The sequence below is a fragment of the Zootoca vivipara genome, chromosome 3, assembly GCF_963506605.1.
Source record: "Zootoca vivipara chromosome 3, rZooViv1.1, whole genome shotgun sequence".
Lineage (NCBI taxonomy): Eukaryota > Metazoa > Chordata > Lepidosauria > Squamata > Lacertidae > Zootoca > Zootoca vivipara.
Genome location: NC_083278.1, coordinates 95,626,640 through 95,650,594, shown reverse-complemented (window position 1 = coordinate 95,650,594; position 23,955 = coordinate 95,626,640). Strand labels below are relative to the sequence as shown.

At 43.8% G+C, this 23,955-nt stretch overlaps 1 protein-coding gene across 1 annotated transcript in view; it reads left to right on the top strand.

The window, feature by feature from the left end:
* DTL (denticleless E3 ubiquitin protein ligase homolog) overlaps positions 1 to 23,955 on the top strand; it is a 31,094-nt gene that overhangs the window by 2,933 nt on the left and 4,206 nt on the right. Inside the window, exons 5-13 of the mRNA XM_035111282.2 lie at positions 724 to 844; positions 2,695 to 2,760; positions 2,964 to 3,079; positions 4,477 to 4,550; positions 5,187 to 5,290; positions 6,032 to 6,136; positions 9,344 to 9,456; positions 18,427 to 18,516; positions 20,536 to 20,671. Coding sequence (XP_034967173.1) covers positions 724 to 844; positions 2,695 to 2,760; positions 2,964 to 3,079; positions 4,477 to 4,550; positions 5,187 to 5,290; positions 6,032 to 6,136; positions 9,344 to 9,456; positions 18,427 to 18,516; positions 20,536 to 20,671 — 925 coding nt within the window. The remainder of the gene's footprint in view (positions 1 to 723; positions 845 to 2,694; positions 2,761 to 2,963; positions 3,080 to 4,476; positions 4,551 to 5,186; positions 5,291 to 6,031; positions 6,137 to 9,343; positions 9,457 to 18,426; positions 18,517 to 20,535; positions 20,672 to 23,955) is intronic.

Sequence of the window (23,955 nt, the reverse complement as noted above, 5' to 3'; positions counted from 1 at the left end):
CTCTATTAAAGAATTGTCCACAAGTGGATTCTTAAAGATGAAGATGTACAGAAGGTGGCCATTAGTAGGGGGCATTTTTAACCTTTTGGATATCTGCTGACTTTGTTAGCCATTCTTTAAAAAAATGTAAAGGGGCAGTATCCATGAATGAATGCGATTCTGTATCTTTCTGTTTGCCTAAAATTCAGGATTGATTCTCTGTTTACAGAACGCCTTTACAGTAGTAGTTTAGATCCCATGCTTTGACCCAGCAGCTGCATATAAAATTTACAACTTATAATGTATGTATGTTTTACACAGTGCATTCAGTACCATTCAGAGTAGATTTGCTGAAATTTACATAACTAACAATTAGGTCTAGTAATTGCAATGGATCTTCTCTGAGTAGAACTTAGTGGGCTACAACTCCACAAACTGGGGCCTGGTATTTGTGGTTCTGTTACCTTTGAAATTTCCACTTTCATATCTGAGTTATATTGTTTCTGCCACCTTCTAAGGCTACAATCATATGCAGACTTGGGAGTAAATCCCTTTGAACTTGCTGGAGTAAACACCCATAGGTTTGCACTGAGAGTGTCGAAAGTGTCTTTTATGCTGAAAGGAAACATATTTTACCTTCAAAAGCTCATGTCAATACAAGCTATAGTCTTGGAGGGCAACAGGACTCTGCCTTTGTTCTTTTTCTTTTACTACAATGATTAGCTAACTTCTTCATCTTTTAAGGTTACTGCTTCAGGAGACCAAACTGCAAAAGTCTGGGATGTACGGACTAGTGAGCTACTGGGAGTCTGCAAAGGGCACCAGTGCAGCCTCAAGTCGGTTGCTTTCTCTAAATTTGAAAGGGGTAAATATTCCTATTTTATTATATTTCAGTATATCTCGCCACTTTTGAGGTCATCTGCTAATTGACCCTGTTAGCTGGAAATGCCAGGAAATGAGCCTGAGACTTGCTTCATGCAAAGCTTGTTTTCTGCCACTGAGTTACAGTCTTTCTATAGATTTATCACTGGTTTTTCAAAAGCTGCTCCAGTGTTATCAGGAAAGTTTGGAAATCCTTGCCTTTCCTTTGAATAGACAAGATTGTGGCTAGACCTGCATAAATGGGGTAGAAGTCTCATGTTGGTACATCTAGGTATGTTGGCAGCCTTTGATGCCTTTGCTTCTGTGGTGATATTGTGTCCTTTTCAGAGCTTTGGGGGATGAAAAGGCAGTGATTCCAGCTTAGCCCCTCAGGATGTTTTTTTAGTCTTTCTCAGCCATCTAAATAGGACTCCTACTGCCCAGTGCTTGGTGCAGGTGAAGAAACAGATATAAAATTGAGATGTCATAGAGTCCAGAGCCAAAACATGATGTTAAAAGAATTAGAGATTCCTTGTAACAGCAAGTTTCTTAAACCTCAAGTTGTTATGCAGAATACCTCCTAAATAATTACAGTGGTACCTCGACTTACGAATAACCCTACTTACGAAAAATTCTACTTACGAACGATACTAATTGGGGTGCGCTTGCGAATTTCTTCGACATCCGAAGGCTGGATCGGGCCCCGCCGCCACCAATAGCGGCCTCGCGCTGCCTCTGGCGATTGGCCCACCGCCGAATCGGGCCCCGCCTCTGCTCCCAGCAGCCTCGCGCCGCCTCTGGAGCTCGGCCCACGGCCGGATCGGGCTCCGCTCCCAGCAGCCTCGCGCCGCCTCTGGCAATCGGCCCGCGGCCGGATCGGGCCCCACCGCCGCTCACAGCGGCCTCGCGCCACCTCTGGCTCTCAGCCCATGGCCGGATTGGGCCCCGCCACCGCTCACGCCGCCTCTAACACTCCGCCCACAGCCGAATCGGTCCCCGCCGCCGCCACTAGCCGGCCTACAGCTGGATCAGGCCCCCACCGCCACCACTAACCGGTCTCCCGCAGCCTCGCCCCCGCCGCCCGCACTCCCTGCACTGCAAGGTAATGTTGCTGTGCAGGTTCCATGCCTTAAAAGTCTTCAAAGTCTCTTTTAAAGTGTATTTTTCCTAGGCTCCGGAACGAATTAATCCATTCCCAATGCATTCCTATGGGAAACATCATTTCGACTTACGAATGTTTCTACTTACGAATGTGCATTCGGAACGGATTAAATTCGTAAGTAGAGGTTCCACTGTACCGAGTTTAAATTAAATTGCAGGATTGCATATGAAAAACGTTTCAGAATTTCAAACTGAGAGTACTATTTTGTACTCTCTGAGAGTATTAAATGGCTCGGGACTGTCTCTCTCCATATTAACCAACCTGGAGCCCACAATCATCATTTGGGGCTCATCTTTGTATGCCGCCTCTGTGAGAGATCTGGAGGGTGGCAACACGAGAATTGGCCTTTTCTGCGGTGGCTCTTCGCTTGTAGAATGCCCTCCCCAAGGAGCCTTACCTGATGCCTTTGTTACATAACTTTAGGTGCCTGGTAAAAATGTTTCTCTTCTATTTCTCTTCTCAGTCAATGGTATTTTAAACACCGGGAGGGAGATATTGTCTTTTGCTTGTTACCTGTGTTACATAGTAACATGGCATGCTCTGGTCCATGGGGTCACAAAGAGTCAGGCACGACTAAACAACAATGTTACATATTTTGTATGTGTTCAGCTGCCCTGTGATCCTTGAATGAAGGGCAGAATAGAAATATTATTATTATTAATAATAATAATTTTGCACTGTATATTCCACAGCTGTGTTCTGTACTGGAGGAAGGGATGGAAACATCATGGTTTGGGACACACGGTGCAATAAGAAAGGTACACCCTATTATAATTCCAGTGTTGTTCATTTAATATGGGCTGAGGTATGCAGCATTCATAATGATTGCTAACTCCCCCCCCCTCTTTGTAGCGGTGTGATAGTAGCCTTCCAATTTAGTTTATTTATGAGCTCATTCTCTGTGTGGAACTGCCATGTAGCAGAGGTTCTTTTAATACTGTTTCTTGAAATTGCCTTTCAGATGGATTTTATAGACAGGTGAAGCAAATAAGTGGGGCCCACAACATAGCAGACAAGCAGACTCCATCCAAACTAAAGAAGAAAAAGCAGAATGTGAGAGGACTCGCTCCCTCAGTGGTAAGGATTTGGAAGCTGAAGGCCATTCAGCGCCCGCTTGTGCAAAGAAAAGAGACTAGCTTTATAGAATGTTCTGCTGCATAAGGTTGAGCTTTGCCTTGGCTTGAAAATAAACTGTGGACGTTGTAAATACTGGAGAGTGGGGGCGGGGAGTGAGCAAATTGAATGAAATAGGTCCACGTGAGCCTCTATCAATAGCTAGCCTTGCTTCCAGCAAGAGATAAAAAACAAAACCCCACTGTTTTCACCAGACTGTTCTGTTAGGCTTTTCTCCAAATTAGTGCCCACACAGTCTGGTGTACAAACTTTTCTCCTTTCATTTTCCCTATGTGTATTAGTGGTTTCTCACACATGTATACCTTACAGAACATTCACCCGCGGGGAGCATCACACACCAATTGTATACATATACATACATATATCTTGAATTTGTAGCACTCTCCCATCTGCTATTTATTTATTTAGTAAATTTCTTCGCCACCCTTCATCTGGGGATCGCAGGGCGGATTACAGTATCAAAACAGAAATAACAAGCAAAACAATACACACACCGACACAGTTTTAAAAGGTTGTTTAATCAGCCAAAGGTCTTGGGGAAGAGGAATGTTTTTGCTTGGGCCTACTAGGAACATGCATTATGCCAGGTCAGACTACTTGTTTGTCCAGACTGGCATTGCCAACTCTGGCTGGCAGCAGCTCTCCAGAATCTCCAGTGGAGAGGGGTCTTTTACATCACCAGGTATCTGGTCCTTCATAACTGGCGATTCCAGGGAGCGAACAGTCTGCATTTAAAACAAATGCTCTACCACTGAGCTGCAGTCCATTGCCACACATTAATTTCCATTCTGCTTTTACCTTACCTTTCCTTTGCTCTTTAGCAGAAAACGCTTCCAGCAACAAGTAGTTAATACAGTCACTGCCCTGTGGCTTGCAGTCAAAATGATACGATGCATTAGGAAAAAGAAATGCGGAGGGAGGAGGGGCAATAAGCAAACACAAGTTCTTATAACAACCAGCTAGGTTGGAACAGTTCAAGCCTGATGGAATGGCTGCTGCTAAGTGGCAATTGAGGAGTGCCAAAGGCAGCTGGTTTTTCAGCCGAGATGATGTAATAGCCTTCCTTCCCTTTTCTCTTGCTTCTCTGCAGACTATCTTAAACTTAGTCCTTGCAGTTAATAAGTAGGAATATCACTGGCTTCAGGGCATGAACGCATATTCCATCTATGCCACTTCATCGCCTCGGTTTCCACCTTCTGTCAATATTAGGGCAGCAATTGGGGAGCAGGGAGAAGCTGCTTAATGAAGCTGTTTACAGGGAATGTTTAGGGTAAATCAAGGCTGAAACTACCTCGCATAATTTTTCTGTGGTTTTCAGACAGAATTTCTTCCTTCTCTAGGATTTTCAGCAGAGTGTGACAGTGGTGCTACTTCAAGATGAACACACCTTAATCTCAGCTGGGGCAGTTGATGGGTAAGGAAGCAATTGCTGCAATTCTTTAATAAACCCTCCTTAGCTCTTGTCCCACATCAAGCCCATCAAACTGGTACTAAAACAACAAAAAACAAGTAAGAAATATAGCTATATTTTACAGGTGAAGGGCGAAGATGGAAAGCCAATTTGGAATACACACTGTATTTTGGTGGAATACACCAAAAACTCCCTCATTTCCCTGTGGGGATGCATTTTACCACAAGTTAATTTTTTTACCAGGAAAGAAAAAAATTACCTAATAAGATAAAAGGAGATGGGGAAGAAATAGGTGGTGGCTCTTGATTACGTGCATACGGTTGAGCTGATTCTTACCCTTGTCCTGGAATGGGTGCGTACATACACACAGCAAACTATGGATCAGCATATTGCCCTATTCAGTTGTGAGTGCCCATATAAGCTGATCACATTTTTAAGCAAATATCCACCCATGCAGTCATTGGTGGGGGAGGGGGAGGCAATGGGGCATGGAATGCCTTATCTTGACACAGGGCTCCAAAGGAAAAGGCATCGCCTCCAATCTCTTGCCCTCCTGCAACATTCCATTCCCCTTGGTATGTGTGTTACAAATGAGAAAGAACTGTGGAGTTCTGAGAGGGCCTGTCTCTTGAATTTTAGCGTAATCAAGGTATGGGACCTGCGCAAGAACTACACCACATATCGACAGGATCCAGTGCCATCCAGGTCTTTCAGCTACCCTGGGACCAGCACTCGTAAGCTTGGTATGTCTTAGCATTGTGCTGAAGAACTGAAGGGAGCCAGAGTCCCTTCAAAACAAAAGAGCAGGTCTTCTTTTGCTTTCTCACTTTACGGTGAGATACATCTAGATCTGTCAATCTGGCTTCAGCTTTGATGCACTGTTCCAAGAGAAGGGTGGGGAGTACGGTCCTAATTTTCCTGGATCTTCTACTTGCCTTCAATACTATTGACCATGGTGTCCTTCTGGGTAGGCTTCATGGATTAGGGTTTAAGGGCACCGAACTTTGGTGGTTCTGTTCCTACTGGAGGACTGATTCCAGTAGATGGTGTCTGGGGACTGCTGCTTCATCCCGTAGCATCTATATTGCCGCCGCCCCGTGCTTTTCAACATCAACATGGAGGCTCTGAGTGGGGTCATCTGGGAATACAGAGGGTGATATCAACAAACTCCAATCCTTTAACACATAATTCAGTTTAGAAGGGCTGGATGAATGCTAACCAACTGGAACTCAATCCAGAGAAAGTGGAGGAACTGCTGGTGGGTGGCTTGTGTGGGTTGGTAATGATCAGCCTGCTGAATAGACGTTTGCAGTATTGCTGTGACCCTAGAATGGAAAAGAGGGAGCTAGCTGGGTAGGACTCCGGATGGGAGCATTCCACACTGCACCATTTTGCTGCAGTTTCCATTTATTCCCTCTGTCTATAGATTTCTGAAGCAGCTACTTGTTTATCGTACATTTGACATAGAGCTTTTTCTCTTCTAGGTTATTCTAGTCTTGTTTTGGACTCGAGTGGTACCAGCCTATTCGCTAATTGCACTGATGACAATATATACATGTTCAATATGTCGACTACAAAGACCACTCCAGGTAAGAGTGATTAATGTTGCACGCTAGATTATCCTTAAACCTAGGCGTTCATGAAACTTAGGTGAATATGGCATGTGTGCGTACATTGTCAAATCCTATGTGTATTTCCTGTAAAAGAACCTCTGCAGTATTCAATGAGCCTTGCTCCTTGCTGACTGGGGCTAATGGGAATTTTAGTCTAACACATCTGGGGGCACCAGGTTGGCAAAGCTGCACGGTTATCTCCACCTGCATTTACCAAGAAGTAGGGCCACTGTATTCATAAAAATCAAAATATTTGCTTGATTATTATAATGTACCCTGTACACATCCATAGAGGATCTGCTTGTAATGGGTTATAAATGATTAAATAAACACACATGAAACATAGTTGTGAATAGCTACCATGTTCAGTTCCATATCCTATTATAATGGAGAGAAGTTGTTTTTATTGTTTTTTTTTCCACTCTGCCACTTTAGCCAGTGGCTTCTCTTCAAAATCTGTTCTTAGGCCACCAGAGAGCAGCAAATACTGAAAGCCTGGAAAAGAGCAGGTGCTGCTCGCTTTCCCTTTCGTACTTCCTCTAATTCAAGTCTCTTCACTATAGAGTTTATAGAGCATAATTACTTAAACTTTCTTCTCCACCCATTCCCTTTTGGAGGAAATGTGGTCTGAGACAAACTTTTCATGGACGTCTGTCTACATTCCAAGCCTCTGAGCTCATACTACATCCTGTAATTTAATTTTGTACAATTTTAATAAAAATTGGCTGGGGCCAATGAACTTGTTTAGGTGTGTTGGGCGACTTCGCCAAAGGCAATTTTAAACACCTTATCCAGAGCCCTGCATTTATAGTCAAATACTTAATTTTTTTAATTAAGCAGTTGTGCAAACATATACATTTCCGGCTGTAGTAATAACATTGTTCTAGTGGCACCTGGATTTTTATTTCTTGGCAGGGAACTGGGGTGGGAGATAGCACTATAAGAGAAACACAGAGGCTGCTGGCAGCTGGGTGTACTTAAAGGAAGGAGACTGCAAAGGTAGCAAGTGTATGTATTCCCTTAATGTTAGGAAGCAAATAGCCCAATATGTCAAATCCACATAACCAAGAAACTCCTACCACCTTTACTGTTCTGAAGTCAGTTATTGCTGCAGGTTATGGTATTGCCGTCTATATGATGGGTGCCACAAAGAGTTTCTCTTTCAGGAGGCCTCGGTAACGTTCTGTGCTAAGGCTAGGAATGCACCCTTTCCCCCTTCACAGTCAACCCAGAGCTCTTGGCATCTGCACGTAACTCTCCCCATTAGTGACAGCCACTTCCAGTTCTTGATGTGCCAAGAGTCGTAGCTATTTGGGGCAGTAGTTCCAAGGTGTAATCGATCAGGTGAGATGTTACGGAGCCCTTAAAAATAGCCCACTGACCCATGTCACCAAGCTGGTGCATATCCTCCTTGAGAAATAGGATACCAGAGGCAGGAAGTGAGAGAGAGAGGAGCAGCTTTCCTGACAGATGCTGGAGCTTCATTCTCTATCCAAGGAGTGCTGAATGCTAAGAGGTTTAAGGAAGCTGCCATAACTGGGGGCTTTGAAGACCGAGAAGCAGAGCAAAACTGCACTGCAAGGAATACATAGGGTAACTGCCTGGGGCAAAGGGAAGAGCGGGTCAGATTTGTTTCATTGCTATCTTTTTGTAAGCCAAACCAGAAACCTTTTGAAAGGCAGGGTATAAATCACTTGCCAAAATAATTTTGTTTTATCATAAACTGCTAGTGAAATCCTTGTCAGTTTTGGAATGCCAGACTACAGTAAGAGCCTCCTGGGCTGTACAGTAGGATTGAGAGGAGGCAGATCAGGATCTAATGGTCGATCTCTGGGTCATGAGCTGCAGACAGGCCCAGGTTTCTGACTCCCGAAAGTTCAGCAGTAGTAGCAATAACGAAACAACCTTTTCCACCTAAATAAGCCTCCTAAAAATAAAGAAAGCCATCCAGGGCGTGGGGACTTTTGTGTGAAATGTTCAGTTTTGGAAATGTCCCTAAACTCAGAATGTGCTCAGACATACTCATTTTAAAATTCTTGCACCCTTTTTTTTTTTTGCACCTGGCTCTTCTACTTGGTAGAAGTTTGGGGGAGGGGAGCTGATAGTAAAAGGCAAAGTGGATCTGACAAGTCTGAAGCTTGCCCACCTTTTGCCATGCAGACACGCATTCACTTTACAGCATGATTCCTGTTTGATCAGCATGTAGACCATAAGACGAGATGCCTGAACTTACAGGCAGAATCCAGCATATATACATAAACATTTAGTTACCACAAGCATTCATTGTGGGTAAAAGTTAGGAACTGCATTGTGGTGGTTGGTTGCCCTTGCCCTGAAATGTTAATAAGGCACTGGCAGTGTGTCCTTGGGGCATAGTGTGCTTCTGTTGACTGTGTGAGCTGTCCCTTAATTGTGTGTCCACCCCTGTCCTCCGTAAGCCAAGGCCCTCCCAGCCTGAAACGAAAGCCTTTTGAAGATGACTTCTGAAAAGCTTTGGGCTGAACTTCCACTTTGCTCTTCTTCCATGTAGGGTCTGTGTCAAGTGAAGCAAGTTTCCCAACCATTTCACTTGTTGCTTAACTGAGCGCAGCTGTTTCCAAACAAGCCCAGCTTCTAATACTGTCGCTTCTGAAGTCGACCGTTCAAATTTTACTAAATGCTGCAAAGTATTATGAAGGGTTGACGAAAGACTGCCTGGAGTATTATTTGACCTCTCATATTTATTATTGTTCGTATTTTATTGTAAAGGGATGCTTCTTCAGCGGACAAGAGGATCTAGCAGCCTCCCCAACCTGGTAGCCTACAGATGTTGAACTCCCATCAGCCCCAGCCAGCATAGCCAATAGTCGGGGATGGCTAGAGCTTCAGATCCAGGGCTACAATTCCCCAGAGTTCCCTGGGAAGCAGGACCTGTTGTTAAACCACTCTGGCAACTGTAGCTCTGGGAGGGGAACACGGGTCTCCTAACAACTCTTGGCAACCTTAACAAACGACAGTACCTAGGATTCTTCGGCGGAAGCCATGACTGTTTAAAAGTGGTATGATACTGCTTTAAATGTGTAGTGTGGAAGGGCCCCTGATCCTCAGTGTATGTGAACTGGCAGGAAATGGACGCACTATTGGTCTGTGCATCTATAACTACTGATTAATCCTGAAAGTTTGGTTTTCTTCATTGAATCTCAGGGTCCATTTTCAGTGGGCATCAAAATTCCAGTTTCTATGTCAAATCCAGCATCAGCCCAGATGACCAGTTCTTGATTAGCGGCTCAAGTGACCAGAATGCCTACATCTGGAAGGTAAGCAGCCCCCAACCCTTGCGGCTGGTCTCTTCCACACCCAGTGAACACGGAAAGGAGGCAGAGACAGGGTCATTCGGGGGGGGGGGGGCTGCTCCTAGCATTACCGTGCCAAGAGCATACAACTGTCAAGCCCAAATGCAAGCGCTGATAGAAAACAGCTAACTTCCTGCTTCTACTTTCTCTCGTGGCTCCTGGCTCCTGCTTATTTCAAGTTGCTGATCTTAATCTGGTTTTAATAGGCCTTTAAAAATCCTTTTCGGTCCTGTTTACTCAGCCAGCTATGACTAGCTGAAAGTTCTTGCTTCATATTTAATAGAGTCTAATGGTTTGTTTTGATTCTTTTTCTTTCCTCCTCTCCTAACACTTTACCCATTTCACAAGCTCTTTCATTAGGTTTTTCTCTCTTCTTCCTCTCCTCCTGCTCCACCTTTCACCTTCCTAGCTCCTTAGTATTCAGGAGTTAAGGCCTCTGCATTATTAGGGTGGCTGAGCCAGAGCTTTCAGCAAAATTCCCAAGCACCGGCTAGCAGCTGAGAAGCTTAGCTGGCACACTGAGATGATGTGAGGAGGAATGCAAACGGCTTTTGTATTATTATTTCTCCACCCAAGAGCACTTATTTATTTAGGCTTTTCTTTTGTCCACCATAACCTCAGTAAGAGATGCCTTCTGCTAAATTTTATTTATTAAATATTCAATACCGCCCTTCGTCCATAGATCTCAGGGCAGTTTCACAACATAAAATTGCAATGTAAAATAACACAAAATGCATAATAAAAATAAGAACAAGAACAAGCCAATAACCCACCCCACCCCGCTCCCACAACACATTTAAAAGGGCATTGGGTGTCAATCAGCCAAGGTGTATAATGAAGGCTCCAGGCAAACCTCCCTGGGTAGAGCATTCCACAAGTGGGAAGCCACTGCAGAAAGGGCCTGTTCTTTTGTTGCCACCTTCCGCACCTCTCATGGAGTAGGCACACAAAGAAGGGCCTAGGACAGGGGTCCCCAAACTAAGGGCCGGGGGCCGGATGCAACCCAATCACCTTCTAAATCCGGCCTGCAGATGGTCCGGGAATCATCATGTTTTTACATTAGAATGTGTCCTTTTATTTAAAATGTATCTCTGGGTTATTTGTGGGGCATAGGAATTCATTTTTTTTCAAAATATAGTCCGGCCCCCCACAAGGTCTGAGGGACAGTGGACCGGCCCCCTGCTGAAAAAGTTTGCTGACCCCTGGTCTAGGATGATGATCTCAGGGTCCAGGTTGATTCATATGGAAAGAGGTGGTCCTTGAGGTATTGCGGTCTTCAGCTGTTTAAGGCTTTACAGGTGAACCCCAGCACTTTGAATTGGGCCCAGAAGCTAATTGACAGCCAGTGCCATTGGATCAGTGTTATATGCTCAAATCATCTTGCCCTGGTGAGCAACCTGGCCACCAAATTCTGCACTAGCTGAAGTTTCAGAACAGTCTTCAGAGACAGCCCTGTGTATAACACATTGCAGTCATATAACCTAGAGATTACCACAGCATAGACAACATATATTAGGCCAGTGGTTCCCAACAGGTGGTCCGGGGACCCCCAGGGGTCCGCGAGCTATGCCAGAGGGGTCCGCAAGATGCTATTAGAATAAAAAATATATTAAATATATTTTGTATGATAACAGATTTTTTGTTTTGGCCGCTTCCTGCATGAGCAGAGTCTAGCGCAAAACTAGAATTAGATAGAGGCAGTAGTTCTGCTGTATGAAGTTAGGTGGCGCTTTACAAACACTACTGTTTTGCAAAGAGGCAGCGCGCGCATTCTACTAACGCTCACCTCCCCAAGATGCTTTGCGCGCGTCGGCTTCATTTGTGCGCTACTGCGCAGGTACCCTGTCTTCTCCATTCCCCTCCCTCCTCCCTGGCGCGCGCTGCCTCTTTGCAAAACAGTAGTGTTTGTAAACAAAGCATTGTTTTTCGCGGAAGCTACAGTTCACATAGTTAAAAATGGACCGTTGGTTAAAAAGTGGTTCGTTAAAACGACAAAGGCCTACAGATGAAGAGGAAGATAATGCATTTGATGTTCAAGCAACTGTAAAAAAATGTATAAATATAAAATATAAAAAGACTCTTAATTTGGCTCTCACTTTTTAATTTTAGGATTAGGAATTAATGGGGGTCCTTGTCACAATAGCGGCTCGATGAGGGGTCCTCGAGAAAATTTTGTTGGGAACCCCTGAATTAGGTTGTCCCTGTCCAGAATAAGAATCTAGAGTGGCCACTTCTCCCCCTGTCAACTTGGGTTGACTTTGGACACAGCAGGTACAAATCTGTGATTGCACTTTTAAACTGTGTAATGGGCGGTCTTTCCTCATGCGTGATTCTTAAAACTTCTGTCCTAAATTCTGGAATGTTACCGCTCGGATTCATTCATCTCTCAGCTACGAAAAGTTGGATACAAGTTCATTTCCATCACACTGTTCCACACCAGGAACACATCAGATTCTGAGAGAGGAACAAAGCATGAAATTGAATCACGCCATACTGACATCTACATGATTCCTTTGCCTATTTTGAGCAAAAATAGCGTTGGAAAGAACAGAAGGCTATATATCTCCCTCACCCCCCCCCCAAAAAAACCCTTGCCCCAAAGAATGATCTTCTGCCTTCCAGTGCCTCCTTTTCCACACTGCATTCCAAGTTGCTGTGCCATATGCAGAGATCAAGTACACTACAGAAAGGTAGGTAGCTGAAGAGAGACCCCCAAAAGAGAGCCAAGCCTTTTGCTGCAAAGCAACAGCAGAAACATGTATATCTGTCCAGCCCTTAAGTTGTCAGCTTCTGAGTTGGAAGAGACACACTCTGCAGCTTTTCATAAATGTGACCACATTTCTCCTTGTCTTCTTTCTCTGCTCTGGCTCCCTTTCTCTTCAGTTCACAGTAAAGTTCTGTTGTTGTTTAAAAAAATGTGTGTGCTCTGTTGCTCCTGTCTGTCTTCTTTAATCCCTCTTTATATGCCTCCTGATTCCAGATCCTTAGCTGGACCAAACAATAGATCTCTTGTCTCATACTTTGTCTGTCTGTCTCTCTCTCTTGGCAAGTTAAAAAGCAGCAGTTCCAACAGAGATCCTTGGGGGAATCTCCCCCCCTCTTGCATCCCTCCGTTGTGAGAGTTGTCAATTTATTTCTGTTCTCCGCTTCCTGTTTTTTATCCAGTTTCTGGCCCATAAGAGGATTTATCCAGTTTTACCCCATGATTGCAGTGTTTCCTTAGGAACCTTTGGTTGAGAGACTTCTGTCAAAGCCTTTTTGAAAGTTGAAATGCTCAGTTATCTACCAGCCTTCTCTGTTCCACAGAGATTTTAACTGGTGTTCTTTAACTGTCCTTCCCTTATGTCCTTCCTCCTTACTTTACCTCAAGTATATGTATGCTTAGATTATTATCTTGCAGATACAGTTTTGTGTTCTGTTAATCTTAAATTATGTACTATGCATTGCCTTGCTTGTTGGGTACTGCAAAACCATTATTCATTAGCTGTTGTCTCTGCGCAAAGCAATAACCTCTTCCACCTTCAAAAGAGCATAGGGGGCCACCTCTCAGCAAGTCTTTCGCTGGTCCATGTTGCTTGGTACTGTCAACACAGGCTGGCAGTGGCTCTTTAGGTTAGGGATTTTCCCCAAACCTACCTGAACAATCTAGGAATTAGACCTGGGATCTTGCGCATGCAAAACATGCATTCTACCACTGAGCCATTGGCCATTTCTCTGAGCTAAGTCTGGGAGTTGGGGCAGGTTCACACAAGCAAAGTAGCCAGTCGCGACACTATAACAAGTCGTTCTTCATTGTGGCCTATCAGGTGTAAGACTGCATGGAGATAATAACCATCACTCCGTGGGTGAACTTGCCTCACTTCTTGTCTGCACTGCATGCTGAACCCATGGGCTTAACTTCTCAAGGGACATTCCTGCCGTCCTCCTTGGTATTACATGGCTGCCTGGCCCAACCCTTCAACTCCTCATCCCGCAACCTGATCGTCCAATAGGAGGGAAATTTAGTAAGACGCCTATCACTTCATTGAGCACACTGGAGTTATATCATTGCTTCCAGCTCCACCGTAGTGGCCTGAGGTAAAGTTCCCTCAGTGCTATCATAACCTTCTCTGGAAGCAGTGTAAGCTGTTAGGAAAGGAGGTGCATTAGTAATAAAGAGCAAACTTTATTGTTACCTCAGCATTTGGGATACCTCTAGGTGGTACGGTACTCCACAAAAAGTATCCTAGTAGTTTCTTTTGTTGTGGCTGAAAACTGCTTTCTCTTGCCAGGGCAAGAAGAGGCTGCAGAATATCTATTGTCCTTATGGGCCACTATAGGCATGCCACATGCAGCACCGCTTCAAATGTGATTAATTCTAAGAAGCTGGTAGGGAAGAAGGCAGCCATCGGAGGTGAAAGCATTAGGTCATGTATTAGACGAGGGACAGAGACCTTTGGTCCTCCAGAAGTTGAACTCCAACTCCCATCAGCTAGTGGCCAGAGTTGGCAGCAATTGTAGTCTAGATCTGGAGGGCTGCATGTTCCCTATCCAGGTCTAATGCAGGGCCTGGGTATTTGCTGTGGGGCTCTGCCTTTTCTGCACATTAATTGGCTCCACCGTTAGTGCAGATTTGTTTCCATGCAGAGATTGGCTGTTCTGGACAGGAGCGTCTTGCCAGCATGCCAGGCTTGAATTGTAGGCTGGCATTTGGGATTGTCTGTTCGTTTATTTGGTTTAAGAGCATTTATAAGCTGCTTAAAGTTTTGTAAATCTCTTGGCGCTGCGCAACATAAAATAACCATTTTCATCAAAGCAGAAGTGCAGCATGAAACAGGAGTGGTATATAAAAGCATATTAAAAACAAATAAAATGGGTATACAGGGAATTCAAAATCATAAAACAGTTTTTGAACTTACGGGCCACAGAACGTCTGGGTAGTTGCAATTTCACAAGCTTTATGGCAGGGGGTGGGTAGTGTTTCCTGACTATATAGTAGAGCTAAGCCAAAGCTGGGCTTTTCCATTTATTGCTCCATCATGCATTGATCTAAAGATGAGCATTTGCAAGGAAGGATGTGCTCAAAGGTGTCAGTTACCCCTCAGTGCAATCCATAGGACTGGGACCAACTGCTTAGGGCTTTATTATTATTATTATTATTATTATTATTATTATTATTATTATTCCTTATGAATGTTGACCCAGCAAGAAGTATATCTTTTTTCGGCCTGCTGTCATTAATAAGGGATTGTGAGACATTGCTACACACCGTGGAAGGGGGAAATGGCTAGATGTAAACACAGATACTCTCCCTACCAAGAGCTTTAACTGTTCTCCTTAAAAGGGCTCTGGTTTCCATGTTGTTGCCTCCTTTGGCAAAGAGGATGGGTTTTGAACAGGGCATTTTCTAAATATATAGGCAAGAAGCTGACCTAAACTCAGAGGGGACAAAAACCCTTTAAAATGAGCCAACCTGACTTAAACCCAATCCTCAGTATTCTACTTAAGAACTTTATAGATAACTTTTCAAGCTGCCAGAACAATAAAAAGGAACTAGATCAGAAAAAGTGGAGCATCCTTTTTTCTTTTTATATATCCTTGCAAAGCTTCATTTACCCACATGGTGAAGAATTTAATAAAGTTCGCTTAGTCATCAGTGCAAATCCCCATCAAATATCACATTGCTGACAGTGACTCACAGCTTCAGGAAGGAGAGCGACTGAAAAATAGAATCGAGCATCTGAGAATCTGCTGCAGCTTGAGGTTAGCTTAGGTTACTCCTTATTCATTAGCGGCCTAATGAGTCAGAGTAGGTGGCGTGGCATTTTCTCCCAATCGCTCCCTCACCTGCGGCATTGCTAGGAGCTGCTTCTAGGTTTTCTGCCTCAGTCAGTACAGATAGCCAGCAGGAGTTATGCATAGAGGACTGTGCTGAAAGATTTTTTACACCTAAGGCACTTTCAGGATGGGGTGGGTATGCAAAGTCCAGAAAGTGGAGATTCCATGCCATGTCGCCTCTGTCCCTCTTGTTGTCTCTCCAGAAAGAAGCTGTAGAACAGGGGTCTTCAAACTGTCCACTCCCCAGGGACCAGTTGAGGCACCTGGAAATTACTGAGTCACACCAGTCGCAAAACAGTGGTCAGGGGTCCACGCCAGTCACAAAATGACAGCGGACGGAGGCAGAGTTTGTCAGAACCAGTTGGCAGTTACTGACAGCTTCTACTGATTTATCTAATCCATCTTTGCAAATAGCTAGAATGCCACAGTGTTTTTCTTGTGGCAAGGCGTTCCAAAGCTTGACTTTGCTCAGCCCAAGTACAACTTAGGTGTCCAATTTTAGGCGGTATTTGCTGCACCGGAGAAGACATTCTTTTATATCTCTAGTTTTTTTATTTATATAATAATAAATAACACACTAACCTTTTATCTTGCTTTCTGATGCTCTTCAACATCTCCTCTGGCCCTTTCCCCTCTGAGAAAGGAGCCTTCTTTCTCTCTCTCTCTCTCTCTCTCTCTCTCTCTCTCTCTCTCTCTCTCTCTCTCTCTCTCTCTCTTTCTCTCTCTCTCTCTCTCTCTCACACACACACACACACACACACACACACACACACACACCCCAAGCTCCTCTGCCACACAGCGTGCAAGGAGCTGCTGGTCATGACATTAGTCCTGTCAAAAGGCCGTGGCATAGCTAAGAGGTGGACCAGGCAAGTGAAGAGGTGCCGGGTCGGCTGTGGCACTCAGGCCCCCTGAAAGTGGATCAAGGCCACACCCCATAGTCACCTTCAACTCGCAGCAAGCAAATCTAGCAAGAAGGCCTACTGAGATTTCTGAATGCATGGCAGTCAAACAGAACCGGCTGTTTCTGTTTGAGAAGCAGAAGGGTGTTGCCTTGACCTTTCAAGAAAAGAATTCTGATTTACAGATAGCTTCCTATATGGGTGTTCTGTCTGCACACTGCGCCAGGGAATCTAACACAGAACCGGGCTTCCAAAGGACTTCAGCCTAATTCATCAGAGCAAATTACTTTGCTTTGTGGATTTGCAGAAGCATTTGAAAGTGTCCTGGTAAATCAACTGAGGAGTCTCAAACGGAAAAGCAGGAATGCTGGAGTTGTGTGTGTTTGGGAGGTGGTGGGGATTTTTTGTGCTGTGCCCTACATGGGCCAGAGGATAGTCTGAAGGCACATGCTACGCTGCTGAAGCTAAGCAGATCTGTCCCTATAAGCTCTCTGGGTATGAGCCTGCCTGGGAACCAGAGGTAAGCTGCTCTGAGCTTTTTGGAGTTACAGCAAGCTGTGCAAGGGTGACTGAAAAAAATCAGTACTTCTCTCTTCTCTCCCCTGCTCCCCACCCCATATGTCTCATAATCTTTGTTGCTACCCCAGACATTTCCAAAATATTCTGCATTATTTGAGAATGGAAAAGATTGCACTTGAAGTGACTCATACATAGCTGTTAATTTTGCAGGTTCTTGACAGGGTACAGGATTTTGGCTTTATGCCAGCATCAGAGAAGCTGTGATCCTTCAAATATTGCTGGCCTCCAACTCCCCCATCGTCCCTGAGCATTTCCCATGTTGGTTGGAGCTGATAAGCATTGGGAGTCCAGCAATATTTGGAGGACCGCAGGTTTCCAAACCCTGGCTGATGTAATACAGGATGTGCCCAACATATGTATGGATTTCTAGCTTTCCGTACCTGCATACTTAAATTTATTCCCTATTACTTTTCCTGGGTTAAAAATGCTTGTCTCTTTTTTGAAAGACGTCATTCATACCAAGGCCGTGCAAAATATAACTCTAAGGTGTTAAGAAATGGAGATTTTGTAAGCGCTGCTGTTGAGCTGGGCTTATGATGCCTGCTCTGTATGTGGCCAGGTTTGTGTGTGCTGTGATTCTAGAGCAAGGATGTGGAAGTTATGGCACTCCAGATGTTGTCAGACTCCAACTCCCTCCAGCCCCTCTGCCACAATGGCCAAAGGTCAGGGATAAGGGAGTCATAGTCCAACCACATCCGGAAAGCCACAGGTTTCCCTATATCTGTCCTAGGAGAAGATGGGGAAGGAAAAAGCAGGAATGGGTGGTTCTGAGTGCAGAATTTAGACTTCTGACAACCTTATTTGTTTGTTTTAAAACCATGTCACTTAATAAAACACTGAGCAGGTTACGGGGTGGGATGGGGAATATATATAATGTTGGCTCCCCTTTTTAAAAGAAGCTCATGGGATTTACGTCTGACAAGATATCTCATTCGGTAGAGCATGAGACTCTTAATCCCAGGATTGTGGGTTCAAACCCCACATTGCATGAAAGATTCTTGCGTTGCGGGGGGTTGGACTAGATGACCCTCATGGGCCCTTCCAACTCTACAATTATATGATTCTATAATAACATATGCTTGAAAGTGTGCAGCCAACAGCTGCTGATATCTCTGAAGCCAGGAATTGACGTGGCAGCTGAGTTACATTTCCAGTGGTTGGGAAGTGAAGGTTATGTCCTGCGTCGTTCATTGCCCCTCGCTACAAGTGAGACAATTGGCGCAAACTGAGAAAAATAAGCCTTGCAAATGTGCGTGATTTGTACAGCTTCTTTACATGCAGAATTTGGATGGCTTTTAACATTTTGTGCATGCGCGCACACACACATTTCCTCAGCATGCCACTGTTTTCTCAATTTCCTTTTAAACCTGCAGTGTTTGAAAGGCAGCACTGTTTGGTAATTGTGGATAACAGAGCAGATTTTGCTAACCTGGCGCTCTCTGAATGTTTTGTACTACAACTCCCATCAACCCCAGCTGTGCTGGCTGGGGCTGATGGGAGTTGTAGTACAAAACATTCAGAGAGCGCCAGGCTGGAAAATATCCCAGACTGATGTTTGTCCTTCTGACAGCTAGATGTTTTGATGCTCCATAGTCTTCACTTTTCTGACTTTCTCTGCAATTCTTCCTTTCTATAGGTATCTGAGCCCCAACTTCCTCCCATGATGCTCATTGGCCACTTGCAGGAGGTCACCTCTGTTGCCTGGTGTCCATCTGACTTCACTAAGGTTTGCTTACATGTTCTCCTTATGCCTGCCTTTTGGAAGAAACTCCACTAACAAAAGCCTAAATATAATTTCTTTTCATTTGCTTCAAAGCAAAAGTAGCTTCTCCTGCCCAGAAAGCCTTAAGCCCTTGGCTTTACAACTGATTCTGACACTGTGAGATGAGGCAGATGAAAGGACCTTTTTTGGTTGTAGAGCACCATTTGTGGAGCTCAGAAGGACCACTGGAGAGACCTGTCAGGAGTATACATGGACCACTGGTATCAAACTGTATGCCTTACTAGAAAAGCTAATCGATAGACTGAAACTGACATGGGGACAAATAGAAGAGTATGCTTTCACTCTGGTATGACTCCCCTTCATCACATACACAGCCGAACAAGACAACAAGAAGAACCAACCAACGGCATATGAATCAATAGCTTGACCCAACAATTCCTTCCCCCCACCACACACAAGCAAAAAAAATCTCACTACAGCCAACTAAAAACAACCAACCATGCCCTAGCCCCCGCATCCCTCTCACTACCAAGGAAATGTAATAAACGAATAAATTATAGAAAGAGAACCTTCCCAAGTGACGCTGACACAAAACCCCACACATGCACTAAGTAAAAGAATATAGGTTTTACCACCCCAACACCTTTCCTTCCCCAGCCTTCTACTATATACAATACTAATGTCTCACAACAAATGTAATTGATCTGTAGAAAACAGAACTTGAAAAAAGAGACAATGCACATACTTTTGTAAACCAAGTAAATCTTTAATAACAATAATTTTATTTATTTTTAAGGCCTCGTCTGGCTTGGTTATCTTAGCACCAGGCAACCCCTTTTTTATTCTCACATATTATTTTACATGGAACATGTGTTTTCTTAGTTCCTCATTCTTCCCAATCCCTTTTCCTCTTGTGATGTTTTATGTGTGTGTTTATGTGTGAGTACCAAAGGTTCCCAACCCTTATAGCAGGCATCCCCAAACTGCGGCCCTCCAGATGTTTTGGACTACAACTCCCATGATCCCTAGCTAACCGGACCAGTGGTCGGGGAAGATGGGAATTGTAGTCCAAAACATCTGGAGGGCTGAAGTTTGGGGATGCCTGCCCTATAGTCATAATTTGCCCATTGCCTCCTGATCTTATTTGATTTTAATCCGATTTTAAGCTGTATTTCAGTCAATTGCTGAATTTTATGTTTTAATGTATTTATATTTTCATGTTAGCCACCCTGAGCCCAGTTATGGCTGGGGAGGGCGGGATATAAATAAAATTTATTATTATTAATTTGTAAGCTCGAGTGGATTTAAAAATCCTGTCAATTGAGAGCTAGGACCTCTTTGTGGAATTCTTTCCCCAAGAAGGTTTTTAATGTTTCATCATATACAGAGTTACATGTTTTAAAACTGAATATCTCACTATGCCAATAGATTGCCAATAGATTGCCAAAGACAGCTAACAACATCACTGTTAAAACAATAAAAGATTTTTAAAAATGGATTAAATGGATTTACAGCATGAAACAACAACATAAAACATAATCTATAAAAAGCAGCAGCAGAAAATGCAAAAACTACAGCCAGCATCTCATATTGGTAGCATAGAGACATATTTGGCAATTATTGGAACCAGATGTTATAGCCTAAAGGCCCATTTTATACCTTTTTTCTCTTGCTATGTTTTATTATATTTTAATTCCATAAACGGCTCTGAATTTTTTTTAAGGGGTGGTATAAAAATCTATTGATTTAAACTTAATAAGACAGGTGGTTAAAAAAAAAATTACTAACTCGTAATTCTACCAGGCTCTAATCTGAAATGATATAGCATTACATGCCTTAAAATTCAGCTAATAAAGAGAGAGCCTGAGGTTCTCAATGTGGCAGGATAGCTGCAAGTCCCTTCTCTGTCACATTTACCACTCCCAAAACTCACCACTCTTCCACTGTTTGTTAGAGAGTCAACATCTTCCGTCGTTTGCGAAGTGCGGCATTTCTCAGCCGGCTCCCTGTGCTCTTTTGCAGATTTCCACGTGTTCAGACGACAACACCGTCAAGATTTGGCGCTTAAAGCGAGGAAACGAAGAAGAGAACTGTCTAGACAAAAGCAGCTCAGTGGGTTGGGCCTGCCAGAAGAAAGTGGGAGAACAAAGTGGAGCAGGTAAGAACTTCCGAGACGCTGACAAATGTTCTCTCCCATGCAGTAGATTTGTAGCTTGGGGACAATTTCTTTAATAAAGCAGAGGCCTGGCATAACTTAGGTTCGAGAACGGTTTTCGCAACAGCTATATGAAACTGATGTCTGTTAGTGTGTGAAATACCTGTGTAGCCCGAAGATGATTTTTTTCCACCCCCCTGCATAGCTCATGGAAGACTAGTAATTAAAAGCACACAAGACTGATTCAGGTAATCAGTTTGATGTGCCTCTGAGAGTGGCAAAATTGTGGCTCGGTGAGTACCAACTTAACAGAATTTAAAGGCATGGTAAGACCCAATCTTGCCACACATTTGTAAGAACTGGAAGCATTCAAACAGCTCTGCAAGTTAATGCAGTAAGCTGGTCACCTGGAGCTGATTATGTTGGCCCTGAATTAAGGATAATTTTTCTTATCTATCTTTTAAGGATTCTCTGTGAATTATGCAAATAAAAAAAGTTACGATTGGTTGTATTGTGCAGTTCTCAGTTCTCAGACATTGTGCTCCCAGGGCCCACTTGAGACAACTGAAAATTACTGAAGCTCACCAGTCATAATCAGGCAGCCTTCCTTCCCACCTAGCTAACAGGACCAGTGGTCAGGGATGGTGGGAATTGAAGTCCCAAAACAGCTGGAGGGCCGAGTTTGGCCATGCCTGACTAGGCCCTCCCAAGGCAAGTTAAACCTTACAGGACAGCTTACTCTATGGTTTTAACCCCTTCATGTTTTAATTATAGACTTAAGCATTTTATCCCACAAACAATTGGTTCTAGATTATTTAATTTTCTTCCAAAAATACAAAAAAAATGTTTTGTGATCATGTGGATCTGTCACTTCACAATTGCTGAAGCATACCCATGGAAACACTCTACCCCACTTTCCCCTATCCCTTTCCTCCCACAACTCAATAACAAAGAAGAAAAAGAACCACCAACGTGGTAAAACTATAGGTCTGTTTCAGCGGATTGTGATTGAATCACACAATTCACGCTTACACGCTAAGACATAATACAGTGGCATAGACCACTTGCTAGCACAACATTGATTATTGCCAATAGACTGATCCTATGGTACAGTTTAAAACATCAATACTTTCTGGATCGTGCTCCCCGGGATTTCACTATTTTAAGCAAAGAAAGTCAAGTCAGTAAACTGAAACAAAAGCAAAAGTTCAGATTTCTTGAGATGTGCCAGGACATTCTCCTTCCTTCAGTTCAGATCCAGTTGCAGCATCCTGTGCTGCTGATCGCTTCATGGTGTTCGGATCATTCTTTCTCTGTTCCCAATGTGTAGTTAGAGAGCTTTTCATCCCGAGGAGACTTAGTGGCCATCTTGTGGCAAAGATAGCCACACACCCTAATTCCATAAGAATTGTATAATAGACGTCAATAAACGAAAATACCAAAAATTCAACAGCATACTGTAGTGAAGTGCACCAATCACATGCATGCTTGCTCTGTGGATATCACTGAAAAAGGGGCAGCCCAGATTGCCAAAGGGGTGAGGCACCTTTGAGGAAAGGCTAGTGTTTGGAGTGGGGGAGGCGACCTGGAAGCTGCATGTGCATAATGAGGAATGAAATGAGTCAATAAGGGGGAAAGTTTCTGCCTCCATAAAATGAGAACTCCAAGGTCAGCTGATGAAATTGATGAACTCTAGGCTCAGAAGAGAGACAAACAAATGCATGATTACCATGTGTAATTCACTGCCACAAAGCATAATGGCCACTAGATTAGAGGACTTTAAAATGGGCTGGAGTAATACATGGAGGAGCTTTGGCCATGGCTATTAACCATAAGCCTTAATGGAGCCTGATGTCTGGAAGCAGTACATCTCGGAATGTCAGATGCTGGCAACCTCATGTTCATGTCCTGTGAAGTCTTCTTTGGACCTATATCTCTGAGTGAAACAATGCCAGGCTAGGTGGACAAAAGCTGGGCTGCTTTTGTGTTGTATTCTTACCCAGAGGGCAGGGAGAGCTCTTCCCCTCTAATCCAGCACATAAAAATAAAAGCTTTTGGAGTAGTTTTCCCAGTTGCTAAAAAGATTGATGATATCTACAGACAGGAAACAGAAGGAGCTGGCTAGAGTCCTCTTAAAAAGGTAAAGGGACCCCTGACCATTAGGTCCAGTCGTGACCGACTCTGGGGTTGCGCGCTCATCTCGCGTTAGCAACTCATAAATAAAAAAAATCCTGAAAGAGGTACCTGCTCTGAAGGAAAAATAGTGTTTGGTTTTTGTTCAATGAAAAAGTAAAGTTAAATAAGTAAGCAAGCATGCATTGCTGAATTGTGGGGAAGATGTCCTGCTAGAGAGCAAATGTCTTACAGCAGTGGTTCCCAATTGGGTATCTGTGTAACACTCCCAGGGGGGTCCGTGGCACATAACCAACAGTTGTCCAGGACATCCCATTTGGAGGGACTGTGCTGTTGTGTGGGTCACATGACTCACACAGGAGTGCAGCCCGGTTTTGTGCTGGGACACGTTGGAGGGTACAGTAGCACAATTCACATAACAAAAACTGCCACAGAGATCAACTTTTTCAAAAGTAGGGGGTCCGTGGCTTGACTTTTGAAAAAATGGGGTCTGCAGTACTTAGCTAATTGGGAACCACCGCCTTACAAGACTAATGAAATGGTTAAAAGTTAAAGAGCTCCTATTCTTCATGGCAGTGCTATTTTTCACAGCAGTGGTGGGGAACCTGTGGCCCTCCAGATGTTGCTGAACTCATGTTGGCCATGCTAGCTGGGATTGATGGGAATTGGAGTCCAACATCTGGAAGCCATCAAATTCTGGGCAGCCATGAGATGCAATTGTGGCAGCAGCAGCAGCAGCAGCAGCAGCTGTGTTTTTACAGTTATCTTTAAAGCTCATTTACCTGACCAAGCTATGCTTGGGAAGGGGTGTGCATGTGTCTATTACTGTTCTAGGACAATGCAGCACGAGGAATGTAAACAAATAGAATTTCCTGGTTAAACCTGGCTTGTATAAATAATAATAAAACCATCTTTATCTAAATCTTCTGGGTAGGGCATACAAATATTTGGATTAGGAAGAATTCTAGTTATGTAGTGCTGAACTAGTGGTTCAGAGCTAATGTTTATACAACCTCCATCCCCACCCCAAAAGTTTCCTGAGTAAAATCAGTACTCCTGGGCTTTGTCCGCAGCCCTAAGCACCTCCTTGGGTTGTATCCTGCCCATCCATGGGACTACAGTGGCAGATACAATCATAGTTGCTAAACTGTAAT